Source organism: Chamaea fasciata, unplaced genomic scaffold (genome assembly GCF_029207755.1).
Source record: "Chamaea fasciata isolate MVZ Bird 193981 ecotype frontalis unplaced genomic scaffold, bChaFas1.0.hap1 SCAF_70, whole genome shotgun sequence".
NCBI classification, from domain to species: domain Eukaryota; kingdom Metazoa; phylum Chordata; class Aves; order Passeriformes; family Sylviidae; genus Chamaea; species Chamaea fasciata.
In genome coordinates this window covers 456,643-466,381 of record NW_027094155.1, presented here as the reverse complement: position 1 = coordinate 466,381, position 9,739 = coordinate 456,643, and the positions used below count along the sequence as shown (strand labels likewise).

Here is a 9,739-nt window from a genome sequence, read left to right as displayed (position 1 = left end):
TCTTTGCTCAGACTCACAATTGTGGTGAGATTTCTACCACACCACAGGACAATCTTTTTTGTTTTCTCCTGGAAAAAACTACAGCACTTCTGGGTAGCAAGGCAGACATGAGCCCCTTTTAATGGCCCTTGGAATTAGGCCTGTGGAATGAGGCACACAAAGCCAAAGGCCAGCTCAACCTGGGATATCTGAATGGATCTTCACATTCTTCCCAGGAAGATGAATGGGAATCACTGGTTTGCCAGGCAAACTGCATCAGCTGAATTTTGGGCTAGAAAATGTGCTTCCTGCTCCTCTCAAAGCCAAAATTCCTACACACTTCTTGTGAGTCCTTCTTAGATAAGGACCGTGTTCAACTGAGTGACAGGGAAGCAAAATGGCAATCCAGGAATGAACTTGCCTGTACACAATATCCTGCATCCATGTGCATGCTTACTCACTGGCACACAACAGTAAGGAAGGAACACAAATGCATCATTGTCTATAAAATCAGATGTGTTGAGGAATGAACAAAACTCGCAGAGATATCAAAACCTCCCCTGAAAACCCAGTTCAGGGAGAGCCTGAGCTCTTTTGTGGTTCTAGGCATGAAGGTGCTCAGGATGCAGTAGGATTGTGCCTGAATGTCACTTGGAAAATGCCAGTGGCTCAACTGAGAGCTGTGAAAATGATTTACATTGCATTGAGACGGGCCACAGTCCTGCAAGGGTCTTCCATCAGGAGCAAACAGCGGCCTGGAGGGTGGAGAATGCTGGATCTGTACCACCGCGTGCTCATCCTTCGCCTTCATGCAGAGCTGCCCCAAAGTTGCCATGTATCACTTCTAATATTTCTCCTGTTGGGTATATTTTGGAGCAGCTGTTACATGTGGCTCTTTATGGCGATCCTGTGGGAAGCAGCCATTCATTCGCCTGCTGTGATATCCTCACAGCTAATCCTAACTCCTCATTCCCTTTGCTTTTATTTGGAGGTTTTCATCTACTTGTTCCATTGCTTTGTTTGGGTTGGTTTGCTTGGGTTGGTTGGTTTGTTTTCTTCTTTGGGTTTTTATGGTTTTGGCTTGAGTTTTTTTGTTTGCTCTGTTATAAATGACTGGTGAAGTTGGCACAGCCAAACTCCAGAAAATGTAAACCAGGCTCAACTTTCCAGGAATTACTTTTGATTTGGTTAAGCTGCAGCCCCCAGGCTCAGGATCAGCACTGTATTTGCAGGTTTTGCTCTGCATCATCAGCCTGCCCAGACTCTGCTCACTGTTTTACAAATGGACAAGACAAGGGATATTGCAAAAAGCTTCCTTTCAAGCAGCAAAACCTGGGACAGCAGGACAGAAAAGCAGGGAGAAAAAAGAAAATATTCACCAGCTAGAAGAGAGCCAATGTCCCACCATCTTCCCCTCCACCATTATGAATTTTGGACATTTAGAGACACACCTGGCTCTAAAGCTCCCAGCTCTCAGTCCCTGGTGCTATTTGCAACCCTTCAGCCTTGACTCCCACTGATGTGACTGAGTGCTGGCCACGTGGGGCTGGGGATGCTCAGCCTGCAAAGAGAAGGCCATGGGGAGGCCTCACTGCAGCTGTGCAGGGCTTGAAGGGCCCCCTAGGAAAGATGGGCACAGAGTGTTCAACAGGGCCTGTGGTGAGAGGAGAAGGGGCAATGGCTTTCAGCTGCAGGAGGGCGATTTAAACTGCATCTAAGGAAGCTGCTGCTCTTTTACACTGAGGCTGGGGAGGCACTGGCCCAGTCCGGGGAAATCTACTATCACCGGTTCAACCTGAATCCTGAGTTTTCCCTGCCACCTGCGGGAGCTGGTCCAGGCCCTGCCTCGCCTTCGGCTCCTTCGGCGCTGCTCCTCTTGCTGCAGCGTGACCCTGCACCCCCTGCGCTGCCGGGACATCCTGCCCCTGCCTGCCGGGACACCCTGCCATCCCAGCGACCAGCCCGGGACTTTTCCACTGTTTCAGCTTGGTGCTCTGAGGATCCTGCGGGGACAGCGAAACCAAACTGCCCTGGGTTTTGTGAAACAAAGCCCTCAAGGTTCTTGGTACTGTTGTCGTTTGTCATTAATGCTGTAGTTGTTTGGTGGGGGGGGGGAGGGTTTTTTTGTGTTTGTTTGCTTTGTATTACATACTAGTAGAGAACTGCTATTCCTATTTCCCAAATCTTTGCCAAAGAGCCTCTGATTGTAATTTTACCTGGCAGATACCTGTCTTCCCAAACCAAGACACTGGCTGAGGTAATGAAAGAGAAGTTGTGGGGGAAGGTACTAAAGTCATCACCACAGTATGTGAAGAGTCTAAATGACAAGAGCATAAATGGTAGGGGGAACCACAATGTTAGGGTGCAGCAGTTGGTATGAAAAGCAGCAGTTCTCCAGAAAACATTTTCACTGCTGAAACACGGGGGGAAAAATGATTACAATGAAGAAACACATGAGATGTTTGGAGAAATGTGAGAAATAACTCTTTTTTCTTTTTGCTATACACCTAACTTGAATGTAGGATTGCTTTTCCTAAGGGGGAGAGGATTTTCAGGACTGCAATAGGTGCTTTTTCATCCACAGTTGGGACAGCAGTAGTAAGATGATAAAGGGAATTAGAGGAGATTGTGAAGAAAAATCCAGGAATATATACAGCTTCGTATCCCAAGCATCTTTTTACATCTGGGTATGGAGTCACGTGATGGTACAGAGCAAATTGTGGAATGTTGAAATAACTGCCATTTTGGCAGTGAAAATCAGAAAAAAGATCATTTTGATGCATAAGCTTGAGAAAAAGTGCGGTAAAGTTAAGGTGAGGGGTAGCAAGTAATCAAACCCCCATGATAAAAAGTAAATCAAGGTGTCAGGTCTTTGTGTAATAGGGCTTTTGCCAACCTAGGCAAGTTCCAAGGCTCTATCAGTACACCTCAATAAAAGAAACATTCGGAACAGAGCTGCCAGAAGGAGTAGCGTTTTGTGACGCAAAAGAAATTATTTAAGGTGGGGATAAGGAAGAGGAGGATGATGATTTTGAGGGTTCTGTCAAAAGGCCTAAGGGTGTGAGTACTGGCACTTGACAAGTGGAAAAACTGAATGTAATTAAATATAAAGAGTGCTGAAACTCCTGACCCTGTGATTAGCTCAGTAGATCAGAGCATGGTGCTAGTAACGCCAAGGTTGCGAGTTCAGTCTCCGTATGGGCCATTCACATGAGAACTGGACTCGATGATCCTTGTGGGTCCCTCCCAACTCAGACTGTTTTGTGATTCCGTGATATTGTGCTCTTGACAGGAATTCACTGCAACCGGTTCTTCCAATACGGACACAGGCAAGGCTTCAGGCAGTCTAGAGACCAAATACAAGGACAAAGACCATGGACTTGCATTCACCCAGAAGTGGAACACAGATAACACACTGGGAACAGAGGTTTCTCTCGAGGATCAGGTAAGACCAAGGAGATACTTTGGAAATGTTTCTGCAACTGGTATGAGACAGTATTGAGTTGAACAGGAAGCACTGGAGAATGAAAATTGCAGAAAAGTATCTGGAGTGTCAGAATTGCATATCTTTGCTGAACATGCAGGCTGGGAGTGGGGTTGCTGGCATTCTCAGTCATGTGCTGCTAGGTAATGATTTGGGGGTACAGTTACTGCAGTTACAGGTGTGTGGAATTACTTAGCTGGTTGAATGAATCTAGCTCTTTAGAACTGCCACTGCTGCAGTCAGGCAGGGAAACCAAAGATGGGTCTCATCATTTTAAATGCTTTCATGTGTAAGAACTCAAGTTTGGCTGCCTTGAGATTGAATATATTTTATAAGGTTGAAGAGAAAGATGAGTGTTTGCAGCTTGGCACTACTTACACAAAGGGTTGCTAGTGTACAGCACTCTCAAAACACAGTTCTTTTTGACATTAATAGGTTTATGCCTTTCACGTAATGCCTCAAGTATAAACTAACGATGCCAACGATAAAATTCAAAGTAAAAATTCTGTGGTGCTGTCCACCATGTATGGCCATTCATGTCCGTACTTTTACTTGTGCTTTAAAATGGAAAATGCTGTCTAGCTAGTAACAAAGGGGGAGGAAAATGAGATGGGTTTGTGCTTTGGCCTGTGAGAGGTACTGTGTCTTAACAGAGTACCTGTAGATTATGTGAGAGATTTTTGAGCTACTGTATGGACTGTTCCAACTATAAAGAATGAGCAAACGTGAACTGAGTAGTTTTCTTTCTGTCATTGTTCTGTGAATAACCTTCTTGTTGTCAGCACTAGGTGTGTCATTTTCCTGTGTGTAAAAACATACCTACAAAGTCTATGCTGTTAAAGGGCTTCATTGTGGGAAGAAAAGGTCCTATTTTAATCTGTCATCATGCAGCATCTTCAGATTTCGTTGTAAATCACGAGGGAGACATTATGGTCCTATTTTGTTTTCTCATTAGACAGGATGTAGAGTTCTAGTAGTGGAATATTAACAAAACATGATTCAACTGATTTTTGAGCAGATGTGTATTTTTCTTTGCAGGTGGCTCGAGGGTTGAAGCTGGCTACTGACACTACGTTTGTTCCCAACACAGGGTAAACATTTTCTATTACCTTTATCTAAGGAATGCTAGAATTTCCTGTAACTTCTAAAAATACTTATTCTGCTCATTGTGTAAAAGCTCAGCATTTATCGGAGAAGATTCTGCAGTCGCTCTAGATAATCTTCTGCAGGCAGTGGATAATACTCTGCTTGAAAGCATTCTTCAGCTTTTCGGCCAGTGGCAAATTTACTGTTTTGCAGTAGGTACTAGATCTCTAACTCTCCCTTAAACAATTAGTCTTCATGGTGTTGGCAGTCCTAAGGCTGTCAACTCCGTAAACCAATTTTTTTTTTTTTTTTTTTGCTGATGCTTTTGGCCAGATGTCTGTGCACAGCTGAATGAGGAGGTAGAATGGGCAGTGGAATAGCACTTAGATGTCTTTCTCAATTCTCACGTACTTAAATTTGGTAAGTAGTAGAGCAAAGGAGGGGTGTTTATGTCTGAATAATGCACAAAGATTGAGACTGCTTTGCAAATAATGACTGGTATTAATTTATTGTTGGGGAGGGCCTGTCAGAAGAATCTTGCGTTTGAAATACTGCTTGGATATGAGGAATTAGAAGCTAAGTGAAAAATGTGATCCTGAGGCCTAGGTGTGAGTGACAGGCAGCACAAGTGTTCTGCTGTGTCTTGAGTGGAAGAGAAAGGAGGTTGGGGAGAGAATTAGAGGTGGTAAAGTTTTGTCGTAGTTGTGTTTGAAGTGGTAGCAAAATCAACAGAGACATGCATTGGAGAGAGGAAGAGGTTTCACTAGAGGGACAGAAAAAGGCAGACTAAGTGGATGATGTCTGGAGGATGAAGAAATCTGTTTTCAGTAGATGAGACTGGTACCCAGCAGTGAAGAAAGGAAAGCAAGCACTGCACAAGGAAGGAACAGTGGAGAGAACCAAGCAGACAAAAATTTATTGACAGACAGCTGTTGGTGCAGGCTTACCGATGCTCCTGGAAGAAAATGATGATGCCATCATGCGTTAGACTCTCAGAGAAAAAAGATTTGAAACCAGATGGGTTTTAAAGCATTAAGGAGAAACAATTTTGTCTTTCTTGCTTCTTGAGGATTGTACAGACTTTGAGACGGTAGGGGGAAAAAGTGGCACCGTGTGAATATACGTAACACTGTTAACCTTATCCTGTGCCCTCTTCAGCAGCCGTTAAGTTTTGAGTAGGAGTTACAGTAGTTTCATTAGGTGGCCTTAAGGGAACTACATATTGGAATAAAACTACATATATTGCATACTCGTATACTACTGTGGATAAAACTGCATATTTCTCTGCAGGAAGAAGAGTGGAAAGTTGAAGACTTCCTACAAAAGGGATTATGTACATGCAGGCTGCAGTGTAGACATCGATCTCTCTGCACCAACCATTTATGGCTGGGCAGTATTGGGCTTTGAAGGCCGGCTTGCTGGCTACCAGATGGCTTTTGATACAACCAAGTATAAGCTTACACAAAATAATTTTGCCTGGGGATATAAGACAGGAGACTTTCAGCTGCACACTAATGTCTAAGTATTACCTGAGCCTAGAAAAACATTATCAGAGGAGCCAAACGATAGGAATAGTTAACAGTAATGGCCTTAGGTCAAAGGTGGGTGGAGGGAAGGGGATACTGATTTGTTTCCAATAAATTTATATTCAGTGTTTTCATTTCCAGTACAACTAAATAAGGTGCAACTTCCCAACTCTTGGCTGTCTTGATACCTTGTTTTAGGGAAATTTTGGGGTCTGTATATCTAAGATGGTGATGTAAAGGCACTTTATAGTAATTCGTAATTAAAAGCTCTGAGCTTAAACTGCTGTTATGGCACGAGACAAAAACCATCCATTAAACAACTGTACCTTCTCCCCCTCTCCATCAGACAGAAATGTGGGAAATCCACAGCGGGAGAAATGTGGCACTCAATATGAGTGATCAGCAAATCTCGTTTATTGATAATTCACACAATGCTTTTATAATAACACTAATAAGCTCATGCACATTGCAAAAGTTAAGCTCAGGATTGGTGCTCAGACTAAAAGTCAGCTACGCCTCTTTCTACATTTCTTTGTGGTTACATAGTTTGAGTAAGTTTTTGTTTTACTGTGCTTCTCCCTCATATCTTTCAGCTACAAGGTCTTGTTATTGTATCCCAGCTGTGCTCAAGGACATGCGAAGCTTGCCGCCTTGCTGGTTCTCATGAGAGTGCCTGTGTGCTCAGCAAAGCTCTCTCATGTCTGCGTGACCGTTTGCAGCTAGCCAGTTATCAATCACACTCTCCACATGTTCTATTCCAACTGTACAAGTCCTTGACCACGTAATTCCCATCTCCTGCGCTGGCCACTGACAGCTTTTCTACACAAAGCACATTAAGCAATCATCAACTCATTCAAGTTTGACTGCTGAAAAGTGCCATTAAGTATTAGCAAACATTAGACACAATTAGTTTTGCCTGAGGGCAGGTAATGTTCCTAATCACAATTCCCTCACTCCCACGTTTTAGGGATGAAAGTAGATCTTCTGACAGACCTGAGCTTCCTTCCATCATAAATCAAACAGGGTAAATTCCTGCAGCAATGGGTTCAGAGCTCTCTTCCCTGCTTTGGAGGAAGGAGGAGGCTGGACAAGCATGGATGGGGTTGCTGAGGATGCAAAGAGACTCTCCACAAACACTGTATGGACATGTCAGACCCCTGAATAGCTCAGCTCCTGTGAAATTCCCAAGCTCAAGGCATGATTCACTAATAAATTGTATGGATTATGCAGCATTTGCTTGAGGACAGATGTATCACTGCCTTCTGCAGGAGAAACTGTCAGACCCTCTCTGTGCTCATCAGTTTGCAATTTTCACACCTTCCAGTGGCTGATCTGGAAAACACATCAGCCGTTACCACAATGGATATAAACCACTAATATCCAAAATTCTTGTGAGGCAGCCCCTTCAGTACAGCTTGATAGCACAGGACATAGGTAGCCTAGGGTAAATGCCAAACAGAGCAGAGAATTTCACCACTGAACTGACATTTAAGAGTACATTTCAATGGCTTATGCAGTGCAGACTTTCTGATGTTCTTTCTCCATCATTTTGTTAGATTACACGTCCCAACTTTCAAAGCACAGTATCCAAAATACAGAAATGTTCTCCCTAGACTGAATTTCTCCCCAGAGTTAATGTTAGGATCAGATCAGCTGCAAAGCTACTGGTATTCAGATGTAAAACTTTGCAATTGGAGCAGACTCTTGTCTTGGACAAAATCAATTAAGTGCAATAAATTTCATATATAGGTCCCAAGGCTGGCAAGTGTCCCCTAACGTCACACTGAAGAAACCTGAGCCAAACAAATACCACCCTCCTCAGTCCTTTTCACGTGCTCTTTTTGCTCATCAGTTGCACGAGAAAAGAAAACGCCCATTTTTGCTGCTTGCTGGAGAATAGAGATACACATACCTTCAGTTAGACGTGGTTTTGGTAACACAAGTGATCTATAAAGTGTTCCTTCTGGGGTACAACCAAGAAAATAACACCTTCCAACAGTTTCCAACATAACCTTAACCAGCTGAGGAGACAATTCAGAGAGAAGAGCATTTAAATTACTGTATATGCTCAAATAGAACATTTTTGTTCCTCAGCACATTGCTAAGGTACGGACTGCTGCACCTTGTGACAACACCATGGAGATGGGCTGCTAAAAAACTGCCCTTTATTTTTTATCTTCTATTAGTAAGGGTGTACGACTTTTCATATGCTCCCAGATAGATGCAAGATAACAGAAACCCACTCCATAAAATATTTCAAAACACACTCAAGAAATTGACATTCCAGAAGCTTGGATTCTTGATGCCTATTCCTGCTACCTCGTGTAAAGACCTTTTAAGGAAAGCACACAGTAAGCAGTATTTCTGATTCTGTTTTTAAGAACTCCACCATTATAAGGAATTATTTATCTGCTTTTTTCTACAACTTCCTAAGAAAGTATCATTTATATTACACACTTAGATTATTTAGACTAAAAAGGACTGATTTCAGCATCAAGATTGTGTAGTGATCTCAGTTTCATCTTTCTATTCAATCTCTTTAAACTCACATGAAAAGAATATTTAAATGCATAGACAGAATATTGCAAATGCAAAAAAAAACTATGGCAAACACATGGATACAAATGTACAACAAAAACTCAGCCTGCCAGGCCTACATGCAATATTTTTCTCTCTCTCTTAGGTTAACTGTGCAATTTAACTAACACAAAAAATGGCACAAAAATTATGGATGTTGAATGTGAATGCTCTTGTAAATTGGGTGACACAGCAAACAAATCAAAATGAAAATACACTAAGAAAAAGAAAACTTGGAAATATTAACATAAAGCAGGCTTCACAAATGTATTCAGGAAATCCTAACAGTTGCTTAGGAAAAATGGGAAATTAGCAGCTGCATTTTTAAGGAACTATGTAGTGTTTCAATAATGTATATATGTGTGTGTATATATATATATCTCAAAGATACTGAAACAAGAATGGGGGGAACAAATTTTGAAAACACCTTAATGTACCTTGATAATGTTGAAAGGCAGAAGTCATTTAAACAACAGGAAACCCACAAACCCAATAGCCAACATGAAAGAAACAATACTAACACTTAAGATATTGATAACAAATATTAGTTTTCATTAGGAATGTAAGTGTACCATCAGGCCCATAGTTTTATTTAACCCCATCAGAAGGTGAAAACATTAATTTTTGGTAAATTTCTGCATAAGAGTTGAACTAGTAAATACTGAACCTCTCTGAGCAGAGGTGAGCAGGCAGGAGCAATACAGCATCACTCAGATCATGAAGGCCATCGTGACCCCAAAGAGCTGTGACAAACCTGCAGCAAGCAGAGGGTATGGCTCTCAGATATGGACACCAGGAGGATTAATGGTCAATTCAGTCTAAGACACAGGGTTCAGAGAGCTTTGCTCCCCAGACTGTCCTTTAAGCCCTACAGAATCTCCAGATTTATGAATTTATGCAGGGAGTCACAGAAAATACAACTCCCTTCTTTTAGAAGGTATATGGAAATGCAAAATACAACTCCCTTCTTGAAAAAGGTGTATGTAAATATATGGAAAACCTACACATGGACCCACCAACACAATCCAGTCATTTCAATGTTGGCCTGAATGCACCACCAACATGTAATTTTGGAATACATTCAAGT

General features: G+C 42.2%; 1 protein-coding gene across 1 annotated transcript; it reads left to right on the top strand.

Annotated features, from left to right (window-relative positions):
* Positions 1–1,261: 1,261 nt before the first annotated feature.
* LOC136304305 (voltage-dependent anion-selective channel protein 2-like) lies at positions 1,262–6,071 on the top strand. The gene is made up of 4 exons (XM_066207941.1): positions 1,262–1,282; positions 3,272–3,424; positions 4,502–4,554; positions 5,840–6,071. Exons 1-4 carry the CDS (start codon positions 1,262–1,264, stop codon positions 6,069–6,071), a joined length of 459 nt encoding a protein of 152 aa, XP_066064038.1.
* The last annotated feature ends 3,668 nt before the right edge of the window (positions 6,072–9,739 follow it).

Excerpts from the sequence above, each read along its gene's own strand:
- LOC136304305 (XM_066207941.1), top strand. The coding sequence starts at position 1,262 with ATGGACAAGACAAGGGATATT. Across the intron at positions 1,283-3,271 it reads TGGACAAGACAAGGGATATT|GAATTCACTGCAACCGGTTC; the intron begins GCAAAAAGCTTC and ends TGCTCTTGACAG. Across the intron at positions 4,555-5,839 it reads ACGTTTGTTCCCAACACAGG|GAAGAAGAGTGGAAAGTTGA; the intron begins GTAAACATTTTC and ends ATTTCTCTGCAG.